This window comes from Scyliorhinus canicula, chromosome 7 (assembly GCF_902713615.1).
Source record: "Scyliorhinus canicula chromosome 7, sScyCan1.1, whole genome shotgun sequence".
Classification (NCBI taxonomy): Eukaryota; Metazoa; Chordata; class Chondrichthyes; order Carcharhiniformes; family Scyliorhinidae; genus Scyliorhinus; species Scyliorhinus canicula.
Genome location: NC_052152.1, coordinates 81,611,708 through 81,636,819, shown reverse-complemented (window position 1 = coordinate 81,636,819; position 25,112 = coordinate 81,611,708). Strand labels below are relative to the sequence as shown.

The 25,112-nt window shown below is 41.1% G+C and overlaps 1 protein-coding gene across 10 annotated transcripts in view; it reads left to right on the top strand.

Annotated features, from left to right (window-relative positions):
• dmd (dystrophin) overlaps nt 1-25,112 on the top strand; it is a 2,667,466-nt gene that overhangs the window by 861,998 nt on the left and 1,780,356 nt on the right. For all 10 annotated transcript variants that reach the window (XM_038802261.1, XM_038802266.1, XM_038802267.1 and 7 more), the window contains exon 8: nt 20,456-20,637. In XM_038802261.1, coding sequence (XP_038658189.1) covers nt 20,456-20,637 — 182 coding nt within the window. The remainder of the gene's footprint in view (nt 1-20,455; nt 20,638-25,112) is intronic.

Genomic DNA, 25,112 nt, shown 5'->3' with positions numbered 1-25,112 from the left:
ATGGCACTGCGTATTAATATGTGTTGTTTCCAGTACACACAAATGCACCTCACTGAGAGCCTGACTGATGATCTTAAATTAATAATGATCTTTATTGTCACAAGTAGGCTTACATTAACACTGCAATGAAGTTACTGTGAAAAGCCCCCAGTCGCCACATTCTGGCACCTGTGTGGGTACATGGAGGGAGAATTCAGAAGATCCAAATTGCCCAACAGCACGTCTTTCGGGACTTGTGGGAGGAAACCGGAGTACCCGGAGGAAACCCACGCAGACACGGGGAGAACGTGCAGACTCCTCACAGACAGTGATCCAAGACGGGAATCGAACCTGGGGCCCTGGAGCTGTGAAGCCATAGTGCTAACTACTGTGCTACCGTGTTGCCCTAAATTGGTTGTCAGCATAAATCTAAGCAAGCAGAGGATCATTTAGCAAGTGTTGTCCAATTCCAGAATTACACCCAATATTGGACACTGTATTTTGAGTTTTGCAGGCATGGGCTGGTTAGGTACGGATTGTAACTTGCCCATTATGAACAGCGTAAGGGATATGTAAGGGATATGCTGTTTGATTCGATCCGCCAGTCTTCGGGATGTATGACCTACATACCTAGTATCTTACTGGCACTGAAATTCAGATACCACATTAGTCATTTGTGCTATAGACGAAATGTATTTTTGGCTTGATGGCAGCATCCTGTTAGTTGCGAATACCACTCATGTTGCTTTGCACAGTAGCAGTGTGAAACAGCAATTTGTTACTCAAATGTTTGGGATACCTTACCATTCCAGGATAATCTGAAGTATATTGGGCTCTTTTCCGACCCAAAGGTGATGGCATTAGGCATGAGTTTGTGTGATACACAGCACAAAATGACCTGCTCTTAGTAACCATTGCCCTGCAGGGTTGTTTTGATGTGCCCTATTTCAGCATCAATTTCAAAGTGAGCAAATGGCTCAGGCCCTATTACCAAAGTTGCTGCTGAGATCCATCTTGGATTCCATGGGGAACTGTAAGAATCCCAACATGTTATTGACCAGTGAAGGTCGGCTTCTGGTAGAGAACCCCCAACAGATTTATCAATTTGTATGTCAGGGAGAGAGTTCATTTGACTGCTACATTTCAAAGATGAATTTAAGCACAGGTTGCCCATTGTGACATGAAAGGAAATTATTCCATGCAGCTGGGGATTGAAATATAAAAAACGTACCATCCACATTTGGAAATAAGGGGTAGGAAGGAGGTTAGGTGTCATTCCATCGTAGACACATTTCTTATGGAACCCAACAAAGTTGTTTGAGAGCTTGGCCTAGAGGGCATTCTATGACAACACCACTTACTTGAGCATACGTGGTGTTGTTAAAACTGAACTCAACCGTGTGAGCTGCCGAGTTCATACTTCAGTGAATACTGATTCACGCAATGGTGGCTGGTCTAGATCGGCATACATAGTGCTTATTTACAGTTCTAGTTTAAATTTTAAAATGCTGGGAAACAAACTGCAAATTACGATTAAAGTTAAGTTAAATACTCTGTGCAAAGCTTGATCACATTTTGGAAAGAGATCCCTTAAAGCACTCAGAATTCCCTCACTCACTAAATCCCTGAGTTAAGTACACTGTGGAAGTTGTACTTAGTTGAGCTGGCCTCCGAGCGATGCCATATGACTTAAGCATTAAGCATATCTTCTGGGCTCAGTGCCAATTTTACTTTCCCAGCACTTTTCTGAAGGTTTCTGTGTTTGTCAGATCTTTGTAGGCATCTTGAGGTGTTTCAGAATGTCTCTGACCTACTGATTTGAGAGTGCTTTCCGCTTAATCTTATGTCTCTTAGTCTTCAGTTCACAAAACAAGGATCCAAGACAAATCTGAGAAAACAGAATTAGTCTTTTAAAGAGAAATTGTCTCATGTTACAAAGCACAGTTTCCATAGCAGGTTGTTAATTACGCAGAAGACCAGCATTCTTCCACCCTTCATTTAAAAGAGGAATTTCCACCATCAGGAAAATTACCATCAAACTTTATGGATTCACGGCCCATTATAGCCCACCCTTGTAATGTTTATCCTTTGCTTTCGAAAACCTTTGGCAGGTTTATCCAATTAAGAATTTAAACTCCGTAAGCAAGTTTATCCAATGAATAATTTAAACTCAGTAAACCGGGAAGATTCAGGGTTTGACCTCGTTCTTTTCTGGGTGAATTGATCTCAGTTGAGTTAGCGATAGAGATGCTACAATTAAACTCGGCACTGCTGGATCAAGAAGTGGAAAATGAATCAATGTTTCCACTCTTGATTGCAAATCAATGCCTCTGTTAGGATTATGCATGTGTGTACGGCCATTGAAGAATAGCTCTAACATCCCCTGCAGTTAATAGTCTGCTGATATTCAATGTTTTAAGATGCAAATGTGAGGCTGCTTAGCTCCTGAGAAATTATATTGAATGAGGAGTCAAGGACTTCAGGAGAGTGGACGGGGAGAAAAGTGAGGGAGAAGTAGGCCTCACTGTGTCAAGGTTGTTAACATAATCACTCAAGTATAAATATGAAATGGGTTCAATTTTCAATTTTCAAAGTCTTACAATTTGAAGTGTTAAAAATCTCCAAATGTTGGGAAAGCACCAAAATCATCCTTTGACGTGAGGTAATATTTAATATAATCTTCTCATCTAGATGTTAATTACGGCTCAATTGGATCACACTCATCTCTGATTGAGAAGATTGTGGGTTCAAGCACTATTCCAGTGGCTTGAGCCCCGAATCAAGACTTAAATTTTGTGAAATAGCGATGGAATTCTGCAGTGCATCATGTCCATCTTTTGGATGAGATGGCTGCACGCTCTCTTGGATATATGTAAAGGTTATATTGATTCCATCACACTATTTGAAGAAGAACCAGGGTTACTCGTGATGTTTGGCCAAATTTCATCCTCAACTCACATTGTCAAAAAGTTTATCTCATCATTTATTGACCTCTGCTGTTTGTGGGATCTTACGGCGTGCAGTTTGTTGTCACATTCCTCTGTGTTGCAACACTGACTACCTTTCAAAAATACTTCATTGACTGCCGTGCTCTTTCACATTCTAAGGATGTGAAAGTTATTCCTTTGGAAATTTACAAATGTTTGCCAAGAAGGCATAGTACGCAAGGTATTTCAAAGACATTTCTATTTGTTATGTGACAGTAACTAAGCATTTCTTCCCATTCCTCCTTCCTGTTGTAAAGTTATTGGTTGCAGATTTGAAAAGGACCCTGATTTTGGGAACGGCAGAATGGTACCAAATGCCTTTCCTTTAATTTTGCTGCTTTGTAATTTTGATTGCCATTCATTTTCATTTAATTTTGTCAAAATACTTCTTGAGGCATTGCCAGAAATCTTCTTGATCTTGAAAATATTATATGTGGCATAGTGCGTGTTTGCATGTAGTAGAATGCATTTCAAATAATAGTTATGGCAGTAATTTCAGCGAAATACTCAACTCTAGTTTTAACTTCATTCAATTGTCCCACCAAAGACTGCAGCTGCGATGGGTGAAATTCCATTGTGATGATATACCACAAGGCTGAAATGCTTCTGTTATTATCAATGGAGCAGGTCCCCTGTGTACAGACATGTTTGATGCATCATCTTTTCATACAAAGTTGTTTGAAGTAATGGAATTGGTGGATGACGGTCATGCTGCTGATATTGTTCATGGGGACTTTTAAAACTTGTTTGATGAAGTATCACATGATAGATTTGTTAGCAAAATTAAAGCCCATGGCATTAAAGGAGCAGTAGCTACATGGATATAAAATTGGTAAAGGGACAAAAAGAAGAGAGTTTCATAGAATCTCGACAGTGCAGAAAGAGGCCATTCAGCCCATTGAGTCTTCAGCGACCCTCTGAAAGAGCACCCTCTCTCCATAACAGTGCAATCCTACCTAACATGCACGTCATTTGGACATTAAGGAGCAATTTTAGCCTGGCCAATGCACCTAATTTGCACATCTTTGAACTTGGAGCACCTGGAGGAAACACGCAGACACGAGGAGCATGTGCAAACTCCACACAGCCACTCAACGCTGGAATTGAACCCAGGTCTCTGACGCTGTAAAGCATCAGCGCTAACCACTATATCGCTGTGCTGCCCCTAGCTATAGTGAATTACTTTTATAGGTTGTTTTCTCGATTGAAGTATGCATTGGTGTCTCTTTGAGGTCAGTGTGAGGACAACAGTTATTTCTGGATGTACGAATGAGCAATTCTTTGGTGTACAGGGCAGAATTCCAAAGTTTATTTTTTTTAAATAAATTTAGAGTACTCAATTATTTTTTTCCAATTAAGGGGCAATTTAGCAAGGCCAATCATACCGACCCTGCACATCTTTGGGTTGTGGGTGTGAGACTCACGCAGACACGGGGAGAATGTGCAAACTCCACATGGACAGTGACATTCCAAAGTTTATTGATGAAATGTAATAAATCATGAGGAGGATAGTACCAACCTAAAAGAAGATGCAGAGAGCCTGGCAAAATAGGCAAACACATGGCAGATTAAATTTAACACCAAGAAATAAACAGTGATTCATTTTGGTAGGAAGAATGAGGAGACGCAACAGAAACAAAATGGTACAATTTTGAAGTGGGTTCAGGAGCAGGAAGAGACTGGTGGTTCTACATTCATAAATGTTTGTAGGTAACCAGGGAAGGCTTTTTAAAAGGATATAAAGGATCTGTGGCTTCATAAATAGAGATATAAGAGTACTATTGATGCATTTGTCTGTGGTTGCAATCAAAACAGAAGGTTGTTAGTCCAGCGATCATAACTCAGCTCGTGATACACACCTGAGTGGTTTTTATAACAAACCTTAATACTTTGATAGATAACAGTCTGACATCTTTCATTAAATGACATGCAAATAACACAACTGGTTCGCAGGCTCTGACCCCCTTGTGGGGGAAGGTGGTTCTATTCTAATAGTATAACACAATTTCGGCTGGGCTTACATAATGCACATAGTTGCACATTTGTTGAGGCCACGTTTTTTTGTGTCTTCCGTCTTTGCCTCTTACAAGCTTTGGTTATACTTAGGATGGTATTATTTCCAACATCGCTTTTACTGGAAATTCAGAAAATAATTCAGTTACAAATTTGATAAAAATTGACTTTTTGAAACTGAATCACATGGAAGAGATACAGCAGTTATGCAAGGGTGAGAATAATTCTGCCTATTCTGATGGGCTGCCTATTATTTTATTTAATTCTTCGTTTTTTTAACCCCTCTGTGGTTAAAATATCACGTTTAGTAAATACGTTTGGATGAAAACAGAATCAAGCCATTTCGCAAATGTACCAGCAGGTGGTGCTGTCAGCACATGGCTTCAGGTTAAGGTCACAGAAACAGTGTGACAAGTTGCCTGTGCCTCAAACTGTCATGTCACAAATCAGATGGAATGACCCCCATGAGTGAAAGCACCATGATGATTGCTTTCCTATGATCCTCATAGACAATGGGGGAGGAAAGCATTTGGACATAAATGTTTTGAGTTTATAAAGGTTCACACACAATCCGATGAAAAAGCTGTGGCTGCGCTGTGAAGTCTATTTTAAACTTTTAAACAATGGGTGGTTGTGTGATATTTAAGAAACTAATTTGCAATACCTTCCCCCTAATTAGGCCCAATTCCTTGAGTGACAAAGAAAAATGAATTAGTTTGTTTAGTCAGAGGGTTCGCCTGATGCCTCTGTATTTCCACTTCACCCGATGCCTGTGTCTATGTATTTCCACTTCACCCGATGCCTGTGTCTATGTATTTACATTGTGTATTTACATATGTCCTATGTTTTTTCCTGTGTGGAATGATCTCTCTGGACTGTACACAGAACAATACTTTTCACTGTACCTCAGTACACGTGACAATGAATCAAATCAAATGAGGATTGAAGATATTACAAAAGAATGGGTCATTTTCTTCTGTGAGATCCGTCTCCATTTGGCACAATTTCAACATTTTAATTTTTCATCTTCCCCACCCTGAAGTATTAATCACAAAGTATTTTTACTACGACTGAATGGTGAATAAATATTGTATTCAGTCTGAATGTGAAACTTTCTGCCCATAATTTCTGTAATTTGCTGAGTACAATTTCTGAATTTGCAACTGGTTTACAGAATAATTTCAGGTATTTTTACCCTCCTGCTTTCAGGAAAACCATTCTGAACTCTAATGTTGATTTACGGTAGTTATTTTATGAAAGAATATACTTGCAGGATAGGTATTTCAATGTGAATTGATTTCATATCTCCCCAGATAAAACTTACCACAAAGAGATCCAAGTACAAGGATAATATTTTTTCTAATTGGTGCCTAATTAATCAGCATGGGGCACCTCCAGGTTGTCACTGACAGGGTGCTGGGGCGGTGCCAGGGAAAACACTCAGACAGAGGACCTGGTATTTCTAGGAAGGATTTCAGAACAGAGGAGACCCCAGCAGAAACAACACCTGATCTTTCTAGGAAGCTCTTCCGAACAATGAAGCAACTGTGGTTAAAAACAACATCTGCTTAAAAGCGAAAGAACCTCAGAGTTAATGGACCGCGAAGCGGTTTAAAAACCAACAAGCTAATCCCTCCTTTGAAATAACCTGGACCTGACAATCAAGAGGCTTATAAAAGACAATGGGCTGTGAAGTTAAATGTAAACAATGCAGTTCAAAGCTTTAGCCTTCTCCGCATGCCCAGAGGCTTCAAAATGTTAAAAGGGAATTAAATTGACTGGTAAAAAAAAGCACATCAAAAGGAAGACTTTCACCTTCATCTGACAAATGTTTGAATTTAATATGCTGGAAGAGACATCAAAGGCTTTCAAGGCTACAGAGGGAAGATTTCACCTTCATCTATCAGATCTTTGAACTTGACATGTTGGGAGAAACATCAACATATCAGAGGGAAGGCTTTTAACTATATCTTGAAATGCTGAGAGACAGTTCAATGATTTTCAAAGCTACAGAGGGAGGCCTGCCGCACAACCCCATCCCGGGAAAGACTCCCAAACCCTTCCAGCATAGGCTAAGCCCCACTGACTGGGAGCTCTCTTGACGGGACCCCCCTTGACACAAAGGAGGTAAGTGCCGAGAGGGTACTCACCCCCTTGCCCTCTTTGATATCCACAGCGCCTGGTTGGCACTGCCAAGGGGCTGAGCCAGAAACTTGGGGTGGCTGCTGTGTTATTGTCAGTAAGGTAAGTTCCTGCCCCTCTCCAAAAAGATTTCCAAGTACCTTTGAATCACACCTTAGTAGTGCTGCCAGCAGGAAACACATTGGTTTTCCCATTATTGGCAGCACTTAGATTTTGATTCGGGATAATCACAAACGATGTCACAAAGGGCCAACTTGTAAATAAACAAAAATGGAAGCAATGATAGATCCTAGGTTGTTGAGGTAGCACTCTGTTGTGGGTGGGGTGGGGGGGGGGGGGGGGTGGAACACTGGGAAGAGCAATGTTATTACAAGTAGCAATTACCGCTCTTCTGCCTTCCCAACCCAAAATATCACAATTTTCCAACTAAATCAATAAACGTTTGCCATTTTCTAATGACCGAAAGCTCAAAACTAAAACTAATAAGTAGATTTGCAAATTTCATGATACACCATCAGTAAGACACACATAACTGAAGGTATGATTACTTAAAGCAAAAAAAAAATAGAATGAGGCGAAAAGGATGTTTGAAGTATTCTTTACAAAAATATTTCATACAAGCCCATTAATCCATTAACCTTTTGGATGATAACCTTTGTAGACTTCTCAATGTAGTGCTGCATATGAGTGAAGTGATTCCTAATTCAACCTCTAGTATTTACACCAATCCAATCCAAAATGTATATGGATTGAAATGTCAAGATCAAGGATGCAATGGAACATACTGTGAAAGGAAAACCTTGATGAGCAGATGTTTACATCTGATCTCATTCATATTTATTAATAATTTGATCAGGTATAAATGTATCAGCAGCTGGAAGAGGTCTAAGTGTCTTTACTAAATTGCAGATCTTACATCCTGGTCTGTGTCTCACAGACTACTGGTCTCCATTTTGAGAAAAAGGTGGCTTCCATTTTAACTCCATTTATTTTGGAATAGGGAAATTCTCGACATCTGATGCCCATCTGATCCCACCCGGCTTACTCATTTTTCCAACTTCTTCCATCGGGCAGGAGATAAGAAGTCTGAGAACACGCACGAACAGACTCAAAAACAGCTTCTTCCCCACTGTCACCAGACTCCTAAATGACCCTCTTATTGACTGACCTCATTAACACTACACTCTGTATGCTTCAACCGATGCCAATGCTTATGTGGTTACATTGTATATCTTGTGTTGCCCTATTATGTATTCTCATGTATTTTCTTGAATTTTGTTTAATTCCCTTTTCTTCCATGTACTGAATGATCTGTTGAGCTGCTTGCAGAAAAATACTTTTCACTGTACCTCGGTACACGTGACAATAAACAAATCCAATCCAATCCAATCCAGGAGGAAAAAAACTTTATGCAGAAGTCCAGTGCATGAATTAGAAATCAGCCAAAGATGTTACTGATGCTCATTGTCGGGGCTCCAGTGTAAGCATTGAATACCTGCATGGTGTACTGGGGAAATGGCACTCAGCGGAGCTGTACTCCAGCATGAATTTTTATTACCAAACGGAAGGGGGAATGCAAATGCTTGAAAGCAAAATAATTCCGAATGCTTTTCTGAAGATGTTCACCCGTCTGCCAAGTTGTCATCATAAAGACAACTTAATACTTGTGGACTATTCCACAAAAGACATGCAGTATCTTTTAAACTTAGTGTTGCTAGCAATATGGATTGGGATTTTCTGGCCCTGTTGCAAGGGGTAGAGTTGGAAAAGCGCGCCCCAGTCTTTGTACCACTGATACTTTACATAAACTATTACTCCTTTCTTTGGACTGCTGTTTATAGAGCAAGCAAGGTACCTCAGACTGCTGACAGTGCACCCCATAAAGTATTGTTCATTTGCTCAAAGTGCATGGTGCTACACCAATGAATTTCTTCCCTTGTGTGCTGGGACTATTGCTAACCTACTTGCCCACATATGTCACTTCAAGCTAACCTATTGTATGTGATGCTCCTGGGGATGTTTTTGAGAGATGGAATAAGCTGCAAATGTGCAAAGTTTATCTTTTTAGGTTATATTAATCCAAGTTGAAACTTGAAAATATCTGGTCTTGGAAAAATGTGCATTACAATTCCAAATGCAGAGTCTGCACCATTTAATTAAACTTCGAACTCATGCATCATATTCCAAACTCGCACTCACATTTTCCATAGACTCGGTGAAACACACAATCCTGCCCCCAGATAAACTTATCAGAATAGTGGCTCATAGTGTACATTCTATATGATCACCCAATTTCAAAGTCCCATCTGCTATATCAGAATCTCGCTTTACACTTGATGATTCTGCAAGGAATCAGCAAGTCTCATTCCTTCATGGGAGATTGGACAACACTGTCTGAGGGTCAGCAAGCCCAGACTTACCACTGTCTCTTGCTCTATACATAATTCCCATCACATGCTGTTGGATTGCCCGAACACTGAAAGTTAGCAGCCTGCACACAAGTGAGTTGGCCTCACAGGATAAAGTGAGGTCACTGCCCTTGTGTAATTTCCTGGAGCAGCGTGTGTTTCTCTCAAGTGATGCCGAGTCAACTTTCCCAATGTGGGGCCTGGGGCACTTGACAAGGGGAATATTGGCCTGGGGGGCTCTGGGAAATGGTGGGCATGACTTAATACAATATGCACAGGTTCACGAGTGGTGTTTTGGAGCACTTGTCTCATTTGCGAAATTTGAAAGCTTGGCGGAGGCATTAAACTTACCACTTTTAATATATCATGTGCCCGCTAATGATCATCGTCTTGACATCAACTGAAAGTCGATGAACTAGTATATGAGTTATGGAAAATATTCCTATTTACCAAAATGTGTTGCTGAAGCTGCTGTTAACTTGCACAATTATCTTTTGTCTTAAGAATTTATGGCAGAATCTCTGGTGGAATAACGTTTGCCGTGACTGTTCCACATCATAGGTGGGTCTAGAACTTGGCTCTGGAACATTTGGTCATTCGTTTGGGCATACATGTGGTAATCTGTTATTTTATTCCCTGCTGTTCAGTAAATCATCAATGGAAATCATGCTCTGTGTGCTAGAGTATTGATCAGTTCACTATTTACTCTCTCTTATAGGATTGAAATATTAATAGACTTTCTCCAACGTGATTCACAAAATTCTTATTGAAATATTTCAGAACCATTTATGAGGAGAAACCTTTGACCCTCTCAGATCTGAAAGTGAATTCCTCCATCTGCTTCATTTTCTAAAGATTCCTTTGTGAAACTTTTATTTTAATCATAGATCTGTCTCTGCGTCTATCACTTTCCTAGTTTTTGTCTCTTCATCAGTGGTCATATTTCCTCTGATAGTTCCTCACTTCTTGCCTCAAAGTTCCAAATACACCATCCAACATCCTGCCTTTATTTAAATGACAATTCCTCACACTGCATTACACAAATGCAGTCTCTCCAGTGACATATTGAGCTGTTCAATTTTCATCTCTCTCAGCCTTTGCCCATTCCCTGATCTTCATGCTTTTACAACTTGGGTTTGACAGCACATAATCAGTACCTCATGCTTGTCTCTACTTTATTCAGCTATGGTGATCTTTGGTGGTCATGGTTTATGAGATAAATGATTTATTAGATAAATGCAAAAAATATTTTCAAAATAGAGCACAAAAAAAAACAAGGTCACCCTTGCCAACAGGACAGAGATGAGGAGAAATGTCTTCACCCAAAGAGTGGCCGGCCTGAGGAATTTGTTACCACAGGAAGTAGTGAAGACCAAAAAACGTTCATGTCTTCAAGAAGCAGTTAGATGTAGCACTTAGGATGAAGGGGATCAACGGAAATGGAGAGGGAAAGCGCATTAGGCGATTGAGTTGGATGATCAGCCATGATAATGATTGGTGGAGCAGGCTGGAAAGGCCGAATGGCCTCCTCCTGCTCCTATATTCTATGTTTCTGTGTTTACACACATCTTTAACAACAAAAACATTCCTGAAATACTATTTATTTCCCCTGTTTTTTTCTCTCTCTCCTTACTACTCATAGACTGTTCGTTTTCCAACATTGCTTTCTCATCTCCACAACATTGTTTGAGACTACCCACATGTCTTTCCACCCTCAATTTTCCACATTCATTTGATTGAGTGGTGAGTTACAATGCCATGGTGGTGGTGTAAAATCTTGTTCACTTCCTGTTTATACTATTGATCACCAATCTATCACGAAGCGCACAAATAAATTAACGGCTCTAAAGTATTTCAATCAGAATTCCATGAATCACCATTGGAGAAAGTCTATTAACATTTTTCAGTGCTCTATTTGAGACATTATGAATAGGGAATTTGTCAATGTCTAGCACTCACAGCATGATTCCCATTGATGTTGATTTGTTGTACAACAGGGAATAAATTGACAGATTACACATTTTGGAATACTGATGGTCTAAAAGTGTGCTTTTGGTGGGGAGGCGGTGGTTCGTGGGAGAATAGTATCTCTAAAATATTACAAAATATTCAAAAACCAAGATAGTTATTTATATCAGACTTTCTCCTTGTATTATCTGCTTCTCAAATCGCTAAATGTGGATCTGTGACCTGTAATAACATTTTAGGCTAAAACAGAAGTGCTTCAAATGTTTGAATTTCTTTTTGTTTAAATGTTGAAGTGAAACATGACGCATTTATTATTTACTAGTTCTAAAAAAAAAAGCTCTAAAATAGGTAACTTTTAAAATTCTATTCCACTTAAATTATAGTTAATCTATTCAGTTTCAAGTTGTTTTCAGTAAGTCTGTATAATTCCAATACAGAATAGAAAACTTGAGTTATAGCTGACTCAATCTTGGCTATGAAAGGTAAAGTTAAATTAACATAAGCAGCTCGACGATCTGAATATATTTGGGAGTTGGGCAGACAGGTGGCAGGTGAAATTCAATATAGCTGAATTACATGGGGACAACAAACCTAGGAAAGGAATCATCACCCAAATGGAAAGAAAATACTGTGCATAATAAAGTTAAGATCTTGGATTTTGATCAGCAATAACTTTAAGCAATTGTAACAATGCTTGATTGTTAACCTTCCAAGTAAGGCTGACTCCTAATATATTTTAATTGCAAGTTTCTTTTAATTGGTTAAGTAGCTCATTAGTTACCGCACCATGCTCCCTGAAACTTTGCTTCTAATAGTCATTAAAGTACCTCCCAGAACATAATAATTGGGAGCAGGGCCTTCGTTCCCAGGGGCTGGTTAAACAACTGGCTTGTAAAGCAGAACAAGGCCAGCAGCGTGGGTTCAATTCCTGTACCAGCCTCACCGAACAGGCGCCGGAATGTGGCGACTAGGGGCGTTTCACAGTAACTTCATTTGAAGCCTACTTGTGACAATAAGTGATTTTCATTTCATTTCATTTCATTTTCATTACATGTTGCAACACGAGCAAATGGTGGAAGAACATTTACATTTCTCCCCCTCTTACTGAGCTTCCAATCTCGGATGCAAAGTACCGGCAATCAACAAGAAAGGCAACATTTCGGCTATTAAGGGAGAAGGGAATTTTCAAAAAACAAAGGGAAGGGGGAAAAATAGTCTGGATGTAGTGTTCTTATCTATTGTGCATCTCCTCGTCTTCAGGAGCTAGTAGTCCATCTAGCCTTCTCATTTCGAAGGAATGTGAGCCTCAGGATCAGCTGAAAAGGCAAATACTAGGAAAGGAAAGTCCATGTCCAAGCCCGGGAGGGAGAGGGGGGATAATTAGGGGTGGCACGGCAGCACAGTGGTTATCTCACAGCACCAGAGTCCCGGGTTCGATTACAGCCTTGGTGACTCTGGGTGGAGTTTGCACTCTCTCCCAGTGCCTGCATGGGTTTCCTCCAGGTGCTCCAGTTTCCTTCCAAAGAACTGCAAGTTAGGTGGATTAGACTTGCCAAATTGCCCCCTAGTGTCCAAGGGTGAGTAGGTTAGCTGGAGTTATGGGGTTACGGGGATAGGGCAGAGGAGTGGGCCAAGGTAAGGTGCTCTTTCAGAGGGTCCGTGTAGACTCGATGTGCCAAATTACCTCTTTCTGGATTGTAGGAATTTTATGATGACAGTGAGTAAAGCAATTCAGATGGATCAAAAATGAGTGAGGTAATCCTGCCACATTATTGCTCACTCGTGTGCCGGCACTTAGAATACCATATACAGCTCTGATCACCACAGTACAGACAGGATATTATAGCTGTTGCAAGGATAGGGAAGAGGGAGACCAGATTGATTGGAAAGATAGAGGGTTTATATAATGAATCATCAATGGAACAATTTCTGTTAAATGGGCATGATCTAGCTGGGAACAAGAAAGTTAAGAGTTGATGTGATTGCCATTTGTAGGATTCTAAAGGCCGAAGATAAAGCAGACCTACTTTATCACCTACTTTACTTTTTCTTCGGCAGTCAAACTACAGAACAAGGTTGGCATTTTAAGGAGGATTCAAAAGCAAATTGTTTAAACCTTGGCTTTGATTTTAAGCCCCCCCCCCCCCCCCCCCCCCTCCATTATACAGGAAATGGTGGGAAGGAGTTTAAAATACGGAATCGGACAACAACCCACCCCTAACCCCTCAACAGTTAAAGTCCAGGCTTATTTTACCATGTGCTTGAGGATCCTGGCATCAGGTTGAAAACAGATCTTGAATGCGTATTTGCCAGCAGCAGGATCAGTATACAGCCACCTAATTGTCCAGTCGAGGACAACAGAAGGGCAACTGATGTGTGCCAGCCCAATCAGATCGCTTGGACGTATGTCCAAATGCAGCTGCCTCCACGATGGCCAGGCCACCGATCGGGCGCATGTGATCTGGGGGCGGCTTACCTTCTTCCACACCGGCCCGCTGTGTGGATCCGCTAAGTTGCACGGTGCCCGCGCATGCGTGGACCCACGGTGAGCAAGGCTGCGTATGGCAGCTGGAGCAGCGCAGAGCACTCTGGCGCCGTGCTGGCCCCCTGTGGGCTACCGAATCGCTGGGCCAAGAGGCCTGTTGATGCCTGCGGGAAACACTCCGGTGTTTCCGCCAGCATCAACACTTAGCCGCGTTTTTAGAGAATCCTGACCATGATCTTTGGTTGCTGACCGACTTGCCAGAGCAAATTGTTTCACCCCATCTTGCTTATCAAAACACTTCAGAATGTTGAACAAATTATAGTCTCTGCTTAACCTCCCGACTGGAAGGAGAATAATACCTCACTACGTGGTCCCCTCATCGCTGGTGTCATCCTGCTAAATCTAGCTGTGTCCTCTTCAAGACCGAGACATCGTTCCGAAAGTATGGTGACTGGAATTTGCACCACATTCCAGCTGAGGACTCGATCAGTTATTTGCAAATATTTAGAATGACACAGTGCCTCTATTTACAAAGGTGAATGTGCAACTCAATTATCCCTGCTCTTGAAATGCCACCTGACCCCAACCCCCTACTCAAAATAGCACTAATTGTAGAATATATCCCTCTCTATTTTAATGGATATTGATAGAGAAAATTATTTCCCACTATAGATGCTGGATAAAAACTTCCCCATTTGATTGCAAATATGTACAGTACACACGAAGACCATTTTGAAAAATAAAGACACTTGCAAAATGAAAAAGGCAGTTGATGCCAGTACCTAAGTCTATTTGTTGCAGGTTTCTGTGTTTTAAAAATGTAATATTTGCATGCATTTCTTGTTAACTTTGTTTCCAATACAAGTTCCATTACAAATTGTGAACGTTACATACGCAGATGTCATTATTAGTATGGATATAGCAAATTATCGGGGAAATTTCAGAGTAAAGGCAGAGTGCCAGTTTGCCGGTAGGCCCAGGAGCCATTGCAGAGATCATGTTGGGATCTCAATTTCTCTGGGACAGTTTCAGAATTTCAAAGGGGCTCTGGGTGGGAGTGGGCCGGGAAGTTGCCGATGTCAATTAAAAGCCTCATAAGCTTTTTAGGGAGTTTGTTAAGGGGAGAGAATGGAATTTTAAATTTGTTTTCAAGCAAGTCTGACCTGGCTTGCACAGATTAGTGTGTTCACACAAATTGCATTGTGTGCAAATGGGAGGGGAAATACATCTGCTTGCTTTTGTCCACTTATTCTCCAAGCGGAGGCAACTCTTCATCTGAAGACTGTCCTTGATCTTGACTTCCTTGTGCAAAGTAAATGGAAATTTCACATTGTATTGAGGTGAATAAAACATGACAAGCTCTTTCTTTCCATTGACTCCTTCAAGGAAGCAGTACATGTCGTGCACGTCTAAGGTTGCAAACCAGCTTTTGGAACAAAAGCTCAGTTGCCAAATATCCTGAACATCAGGACTGAACTGATGTAATTTATGGACCTGACACTTCGGGTGAAAATTGAAATCCAATTTACACTGGAGCAAACCAATTCAACCTTAACAACAATGTTACAAGAGCAAAGCCAAGGATGAGATTAGATATTTGACTATGCGTTGCATGATATTGCTTCAATTTGTATTGCTATTTCAATCTACTGCACCCTAGTAATGAATTGCTCTTTAATTTGTTGAACTCTAGCAGCAGATTCTGCATATTAATCAATACTGTTGATTATGGTAATGAACTGGGATTCAGCCACAATACCTAGTGAGGCTGTGCATGTGATTAGTTATTCATGTTTAGAAGTTGTATGCATTAGAAATAATGTCATTATTTGAAAGGGCTTTCCATGCTTTTCTTTGTGTTTTCCTACTTCCGTTGATGGAGAGCCTTAAAAACATTAAACTTTAGAATTATAAAATGATACAGCATGGAAGGAAGCAATTCAATCCTTTAAATTTGCATCCTGCAGTTACTAATTCATCTGCCATTTGAACAACTTTCACCTTATTTACTCCATCAAATCCTTGCAGAATTTTGAAAACCTATATCAAATCTCACCTTAATCTTCTCTGCTTCATTAGTAACAATATGAGCCAGGACCTCTGACTGTTTACAAGCCCCGATCCACCCACTTCCCCTCCTCCAGAGTGACTTGCAGCTGTTCAGTGATACCCTTGATCACAAATTCAGGGAGTCAACATGCCATTGTGGATTTACATTTGTGGCAACTGAAATTACCTTCATTTTTCCCAACTATAACATATGCTATCACTACTATATTCCCATTATTCCTCCTGCTCCACTGCACCCCACCTTCAACCCAGGTATAGTTGAACCACCCATGGTCCCTTGGAGTTGGCTCTGGCACTCCCCTGAGCAGCTATAACTCTCACCAGTATTCTTAGCTAAATATTGGTTGGAGAGTATGTTACACTACTGGAACTCCTGCATTATATACCTGTTTTTTTCCTCACTGCCTCGTTGTCAACCAGCCCCTCTTCTGTTCACCCTTAAGCTGTGGGGTGACCTCTCCCCAAAATGTGCCATGCACAAAGCTCTCGGCTGCTCAAGCTCCAAAACTTGAAGCTCAAACTCCTTCAGCTGACGATGCTTCTTGCACATGTTATTCAGGACAATGGACGTGTTAGTGAAGTAAAATGTGGTGGTTATAATGTGGTTGCTTGTTGTTTCAAACCATCCTTTTTTTCTTATGCTCATATCCTTTTACTCATGATAGCAGCCATCCAGTGCCTTATTCAAGTGGTATTGATAATATTTGAGTTGAGACACTGAGAGGACGAACATTAAGTTATGCCAAAACAGGAGCTAAGTTAACAGAGGGTTTGTATGTGTTGGCATAACTCTCGAGCCATTTTCAGGTCAGTGACTCATGCTTGTTGCTGGTGAGCTGTGGGCACTCACATCAGCTTGCTGCTCCTGAGATGATTGGATATTGAAGGGAAGAAAATCTGGTGATTGTGGGGAATGGGTAGACTGAGAATCTCAAGTAGCCCTCAAATGGAACATGAGCAGGCCAGAGATTTAATTTTGAGTGCTTGGAAAGATAACTCTTGTTAGTCCTGTACATGCCAAAAAAAAGTTTTGTGAATTACTTTTTGAGAAACCCTCATTAATTTCTGGAAAATAGGCTGAATAGACCCACTCGACTTTGTACAAATGGAAGGAGTTGCAAACTGCGTCATTTATACCTGAAAAAATGAAACCAGTTTGGGAAAATATTTGGTTATTTTGATAGCCTTTCTTGTGGACAGCACATTGGACAGTGGTTAGCTCTGTGCCTCACAGCTCCAGGGACCTGGGTTTGATTCCGATCTTGGGTGACTGTGTGTGGAGTTTGCACTTTCCCCTCGTGTCTGCATGGGTTTCCTCCAAGTGTTCCAGTTTCCCCCCACAGTCCAAAGGTGTGCAAGTTAGGTAGATTGGCCATGCAAAATTACCCCTCAGTGTCCAATTATTTGGTGGAGTTAGGAGGATAGGGTGGGGGAGTGGACATAGGTAGGGTGCTCTTTGGGGCAGTGAAATCAATGAGATTGACTTCCATAAATCAGGAATCTAAGTTCTTGGATCTTTCTGGATTGTATGCTTTAGAACCACATAGTGCAGTCGATTAGTAAGTTCCATTGTCATGGGATCCTTTGCACTTAGACCCAGCAATTGAATAGAATTGATAAAACTCTTATAACACTTTTCTCTCCTTGCTTTTCAAGATGTGATAATGTTGTAAAATATTGCTCAAGATCTAAGATGATGGCCATATATTTACCTGTAACCCTAGAGGGGTTTTGAATGAAGTAGATAATCTAATTTATGACTGCATTTATGAATGATTAAGTTCATAATTAGGTTTCACTGGGAATATTAGAGAATTGTATTGAAGAACTTGATGGGTCACTGCCTTTTAAATGCACGGTTCATAATTTTATTTTTATAAATTATTAGTACATTGGTGGAAATCAAACCAGTAGCTATAGCTTTAATTGTTTTTTTACATTAGTCGATCTTTTATCAGCAAAGTTTGTGCATCCGAACCATATTTCTAGAATTTCACATGATATTCCCTGTGTTTAGCTTTTGAACTTTTGGGTCATCCTTCCGAATAAATACAGACCTACAGTTTCCTGCATGTTCTGCTGAAGACCACGTTGTAATTTAGAGGGGAAATACTTAGTGGCATTGTGATACAAATGTACCATTGTCTGGCAACATGACATAGATCTGCCATGTCAGAAGTCCCAGCCGAGAAGAAAATTGCGCTGCTGACTTGCATGTTGAGCCCATCAACAGGTGACATGTGTTGCACATTTTGATGACCTTTTGTTGATTTGAGGCTAAGTGTGTACATCATTATCGCCATGTAAGACCTATGTCCCAGTGTCACTTTGCACGATAAATAGGAGAGTCACCATGTCCATTTAAAACAATCAACTGCAAAGCGGACAAATGCAGCAAACTAGCAAATACCCAGAAGTTGGAAAGGTAACTTAAAAGCAACTATGCAAGTGCAGCCGATGTTTATTCACATGTGTGACTTTGTTGTTCTGCATTGGAAATTCATAAGCATTACTAAAGACACATTGTGCCCAAACGTCAACCCATCTATGGATAGAATAAATTTGCATTTCTATAGCCATTGTCTGCAATTACAGTCAGCTCCATCCAACAAGGCTTATCTTGAGTTTGATAACTCCAGTGACACTGATGCTGGATTGCTGACATTAAGAACACGATGAAAGACAATGGAAGTCAGAGACTGGTTGGTTGAAATTAAATCATACATGAGGCCTGTCTTTTCCTTTTACATTAATTTCAGAAACTCTTATGGTAATTCAGTTTTATTACAGTAATGACAAGTCTGATTTAAGAAGAAATTAATAATTCTGTAAAACAAATTTTCCAGTTTCAATTATATAGAATGTAAGACCCATTTCTATATCGTGAACAAAGGTGTGATATGATAGGAGCTAAGAAATATATTTTAAGTTCCCTGATGGCTCAGTTTGTGTAAAATAAGAAAGTATCAGAGTTGATCATCTAGGCTGCTGATCTCAGCAAGGCAATGATAGCATGCTGCAACAGATGTCTGGGTCCCATGTTTAGAATGGAAAAATCCGCCAGAGTTCCTGGCCTTGATTGTTGACCAATGGCCTATGCTGGATTGGTCTTGGATATGGTGCCCTGTGGTAGAACAGGCTGCTGAGAGTTACCATTGTGGCTTAATCAAAACATTTTGATTAAAATTACAGAATGGCACCCAGTGACTGAAGGAATGTGGTGGGTGATGTCGCTGACAAAAAGAGTGGTGGGTGGGGTGTTGAAAGAAATGCTATTTTCAAGAATGATGTGGAGATGCCGGCGTTGGACTGGGGTGAGCACAGTAAGAAGTCTTACAACACCAGGTTAAAGTCCAACAGGTTTGTTTCAAACACGAGCTTTCGGAGCACGGCTCCTTCTTCAGGTGAATGGAAAGGCACCTGAAGAAGGAGCCGTGCTCCGAAAGCTCGTGTTTGAAACAAACCTGTTGGACTTTAACCTGGTGTTGTAAGACTTCTTACTGTGCTCACCCCAGTCCAACGCCGGCATCTCCACATCATGGCTACCATTGACACCGCAAACTGCCGGCTCAAAGTGGAGAGGATCTCCAGGAAGATCGCGCATATAGACACTGACATTCAGTGTCAGTGCTCCTTCTTCAGGTGCCTTTCCATTCACCTGAAGAAGGAGCCGTGCTCCGAAAGCTCGTGTTTGAAACAAACCTGTTGGACTTTAACCTGGTGTTGTAAGACTTCTTACTATTTTCAAGAATGACAAGGCTCTGAAATCCACTTTTGTGTTTCACTACTTGAGCCAGGCAACATGAGACTCATTCACAAAACAACACAGAAATCAAATAATGTCCATTTATTTGTCGTGAAAAGAAATATACTGAGCAGAATATTAAACTAATGACACCTTTATTATATGTACATTTTTTAATATCCCACTGGTTCAAGAATGCTTTCAGGAACATTTGTTTTCAATTGTTTATATTGTGATTGCTGTTATGTTGAATTTATCCACGTTGCCACTTCAAAGGATTTGGCACTTCAGTATGTGGCAAATTTTCTATGAGGTCTGTTTATAATAGCAATCAGTGAAATATGAAATGTCCACGGCCAGCTTTTTTGGAAGAGCGGTGACAGAATTGGCTTTGCCTGAAGAAAGAAAATAATAACCATTGTAGAATTACGTACCACCTTCATTTGTATGCAAGCCTAATAGTTTGAAGTGTAGAGCTATCTCACATTGCCCTAATTAGTCTCTGGAGGACATGCATCTAGAATTGCCTTGTTCATTAGGCTGTCTACGTCCTGATGGGTTGATTGGTCGATTCTTGCTGTGCAACAGCGTGTAGCTCCCTACATTAGAAGTGCAAGTAAACAAACCTTCTTTTAAAAATACACAATTCTTTTTACAGACATCGCAACTGCACACCCAGACAAGAAGTCCATCATTATGTACATCACGTCGCTCTTCCAAGTTCTGCCCCAGCAAGTAACCATTGAAGCCATCCAGGAGGTTGAAACCCTGCCACGACAGCCAAAGGTCACTCAGGAAGAACAAAAAGAGATGCTGCAAAAGCAGCATTTCTCCCAGCAGGTGATGATTTGAAAACTTGACCTAAAATACCTGTTAAGTATGCTTCAAGAGCAGTCAGTCTGCTTACACTTAACCCTTTGAATGCCAAGAGTCTGGCATGTTCTAAGTTTCCATGTGGCATCTACAATTTATTATTGTTTTAAGCATTTGAAACACTGAATTGTTGCATATTTAGTCAAGGGAAAAGGAGGAGGTTTTGTGGCACAGTTGGTAGCATCCCTGCCTCCGAGCACGAAGCTCTGCTTTTCAGTCCCACTCCAGGACTTGATGGCCACATATGGTGCATTAATAATGTGGTCAAACAAAACCCTTGTGTCAGGTGGTAGGAGTGGGAGAGTCTCCTGATCAGTCTATGGTCGCTGCAATGCAAGAGTCTCTGCATGTTCAAAGAATCCACTTGCAGGTTCTTGTCATTTGGATATCCTCCTCTTTTCAAGGGACTGCCAGAGAAAGTCAAGGGAGCATAAAGCATTTCCCGATTCACAGATCTCTGATTCCTTACCACTTTAAAAAACAAATTTGATGAATAATATGCCCACAAGTTGGTGTTCTGATTTAGACCATGGAGATACTAAAACAAGGTTTGGTGCTTTCCCCACTGGTAAGAATGAAATTAGAACAAATTGCTGTGGGCCATTTGCATAAAATGTCCAGTGGCTGCAAAGTGTTCCTCGCAGAGGCCCCAAGTGGATTGCATTTCTGGCCAGAAATTCAAGTTTGATATGTGGGCTATGATTAAAAAATAAATTTAACTATTTGTTAATACTTTCATGAATGTTTCTACATGCTCTAAAAATTACTTTGTGTTGTTTGTGATTTGCTGCAGGTCTTTGAGATTGCATTCTGCTTTCCTGCTAGGCGGTGGTGCATATTTTGTAGTCATGGTAACCATTTAATTTATCAGAAATTGGTTGTACAGCTTTCATAGGACTCTTTACATTTCTTCTGAACAGGCAGATGCAGCACAACAACATACACAAACAAAAGAAATTACAGATGCATAAAACAGAAAAGGGATTGCAATAGGAGTTTTCAGCTTTAACTCTTTCAGAACTCTCAAATTACTCTGTTCACAACATAGTCAAAAATAGTTGACAATTATGATCACTTTTGACTAACAACCTAAAGGGTGACAGCAAATATGATATGGTAATGGCATATTCATTCCAAAATAATTTCCAATCCAGAAATATTCAAGTGAAATAATATATTACATTAGAACCATGAAATAAGTCAGTCAATCTTCATGGTGGCTACTGCCATGGTTTAGTGGAAATCTTGATTACATTGCTCATTTGAAAGTTGCTCTGATTGTTAACATGAGTGGAATAATGTGAAAATATTATGGGTGGAAAGGAAGAATAAAATAGAGCAATGTTTGGAAAGAATAAAATAGAGTGCATGTAATTGGGCTAAAATTGAAAAATGAGCTAATTAGATAAAGGATTAATAATACTTTACAGAAAATTATATGGTATTAATATACACAGATATATATAATCTGTTCAGCCAACCAAAATAAGCCTCTGCCAACATTTTTAAAACTATGCCTTTCCATATCCATTTTGATGCCGCTTCCTTGACATTTGAGACTTGGGGCCAGGATCTTGCTACCAATACCGGCAGAACAAGTCAGGAAATAAGTGCCTTGAGCAATCAGGCTGTGCTTCCTGTGGTGACGTGCATCACTGTAAATACACAAGGGGTTAATGTAAACGTAGACTAGCTAGACACTAGAGGAGCACCAGAGACATCTCACACACACACTCAAATAATAGATCAGTTAGATGGGACACGACCAGTGGGCATTCACTATACACAGAGGTGACACGACAACAGGAGGGCATTACGCCAACTCATATATAAAGGACACCACACACATGATCTGCCTCTTTCCAGTGGAGACAGTCAGTGAGTAGAGACACAGGGTTGATTTATTATCACTCCCACCACGTGGATTGTAGCTGTCTGGTTAGTCAGTCTGAGTAGCTATAGTAGGATTAACAGTAGTGTCGAACCCAAGTTATAGAAGTGTACATAGTTTAATAAACGTGTTGAAGTTATCTCCACGTCTGATCCTTCCTTTGTCAAGTGCACCACAAGGAAGCCGCTTATGCTAAACCTAGAGCATAACAAGACACTTCCCAAACCTTTTCTTCTGTAACCCCATTCTAATGCTTTGCACTTGGTGCAACCCCAGAATGAAATTCTGAGAATTTTGAGTGGAATGAGGGTTTAAAGAGCAGGGATACAGGCAACAAAAGAAAAATTGAAGATGTCTGTCTTTTTGCAGGGTCCGATGGTGTCAATGATTGGGCCTCAGATATCATTGGACTAGGCCATGCCCACAGGCCAAAAGGAAGCCTAGCAGCTGATCCCTGGGCTGTTGATCTGAGTCTCCACTTGTGGCTCCAATTGCTCTCCCTATTACTCCATCAGGGGCCGCAACACACAGTTTGTGAACTCCTCGGGCGGGATTCTCCGTCGGCGGGATCCTCCGATTCGCCAGCAGCACACTCAAACCTGGGGATTTCCTGACGGCATGGGGGAGGCCACAATGGGGAACACCATTGGCCAGCTGTGGGACAGAGGATCCCGCTGCCGGCAGGGGCGTGTTGTACCAGAAAACAAGTGCGACGGGATGGGAATCCCACCCCAGATCTATGGGACTCCCGATAATGCGAACCAGATAAAATGGGCTTCATCATAATAATTTTCTGTATTCTGCATAACATGGCAATGTAAAGATGGCTAGAGTTGTACGAGACGCAGCATCAAGAATATGCAAATCAGACTCGGAAGAATAGGATGAAGGTCAAGAGTACCACAGGAAGGAGGGGCAGCACAGCACATTGCATCTCAACAGGGCAAGGATAATAGAACTCTGTCCTGTTCAATCCGCTTTTCTGATAAGTGAATGCACAGTTGGTGTGTATCCATGCTCAACTCCGTGGAGAAGACAGTGCTGGCAATCATTGGTGTAACCACTGCCAAAAATGGGCTGAAAACATTGGCGATGATGGGATATTCTTAACTCATGCACCTTCTCAAATCCAACTTTCTCCTCATCTCACAACATCTTCTGATGCACAGCAGATGCTTTTTAAGTATGTCTCTCTTTCCACTTTTTCATCCGCGTAAGCCTACTCCTGTGCATTTCTCTTTTCAGGTATCAAAGAAATGCTACCTGGTCAAACATTGGTCTGTGCCATTTATGGACCAAGTTGGCACTCACAGCCTCAAACCTACAGGCATAATGGAGCCATATTTTGCAAACAACCTTATCAGTGATATTGGCAGAAGGATACATATTGACCTAACTCTTCTGGCCTCCTTTGAAATAGTGCAGTGAAACCTGTTAATGATCTAGCATCTCATCCAGAATATGGCACTTGCAGGAGGGCAGTATTCCCTCATCACTGCACTGAAATGTCAGTTTCAATCATGAGTTTAGGCCTCTGGAATGGGTGTTGGTGCTATCACTGAGCTTAGGCTGACACCATTGCCTATCTGCTTCTTTTGCTGAAACTCTGCTAATGCAGGCAAATAAACTGAGATTGTAATTTATTTTAATCAGAAGTCGCGTTTGTGATAAAGGTTAATTCAAAACCCCATACTGTCGTGAATTTCTTCATTACCCAAGTTCTCAACCCACAGTGTGCTTCTTAAATTAAGGTTTAATAACTTGTTCAATTACGTGAGATGCTCTCAGTGGCTTCAGCAGAGTTGGCAGGAGACTGCTGTTGCTCAGGTGCACTAGAGATGTCCTGGCTGATATATTTTTATGCTATTGGTAATGGGGCTTTTCTTTCAGTAATGTTCATCGAGAATTGAAATTGGGGTGGTGGTGGTGGGGGGGGGGGGGGGGGGGGGGGAAGGTGTGGAAAGCGCCTCATCCGAAGTCTGATTAACTTACGTTATTTGACAAATGTTCATAATTCAAATCAATCAATACAGTTGCAATACGCACCTTTGAAGCAGGGATTTAGGGCATATGCACTATAGTAGCTCATGGTTAAAATACGCTGGACAGTGGAGGCAGCATATGTAATTAGAGGGGGCATCATTGTGGGCGACAATATGTGATAATCATTGGTTCGCTCCGGGGGACGGGAGTTTCAGGGGTGGGTGTGGACAGGGATCGAGAGATTTGGGGATCTCTTTATTTATGAGAGTTTCCAGAGCCTAGAGGAGCTGGAGGATGGGTTTGAGTTGCCAGGGGAGAATGGGTTCCGGTACCTGCAGGTGAGGGATTTTGTGTGGAGGCAGTTTTCGACCTTCTCGTACCTGCCTCCCCAGGGTCGACTGGATAAGGTAGTGGCGAGAACTGGAGTAGGAGACGGGAAGGTCTCGGAGATTTATAAGGAGCTGATGAGAGGGAGGGGCCCCCCAATAGGGGAGGTGAAGGGAAAGGTGGAAAAAGAGCTGGGTGGGGGGCTGGAGGCCGGGTTATGGGAGGAGGCCCTGAGGAGAGC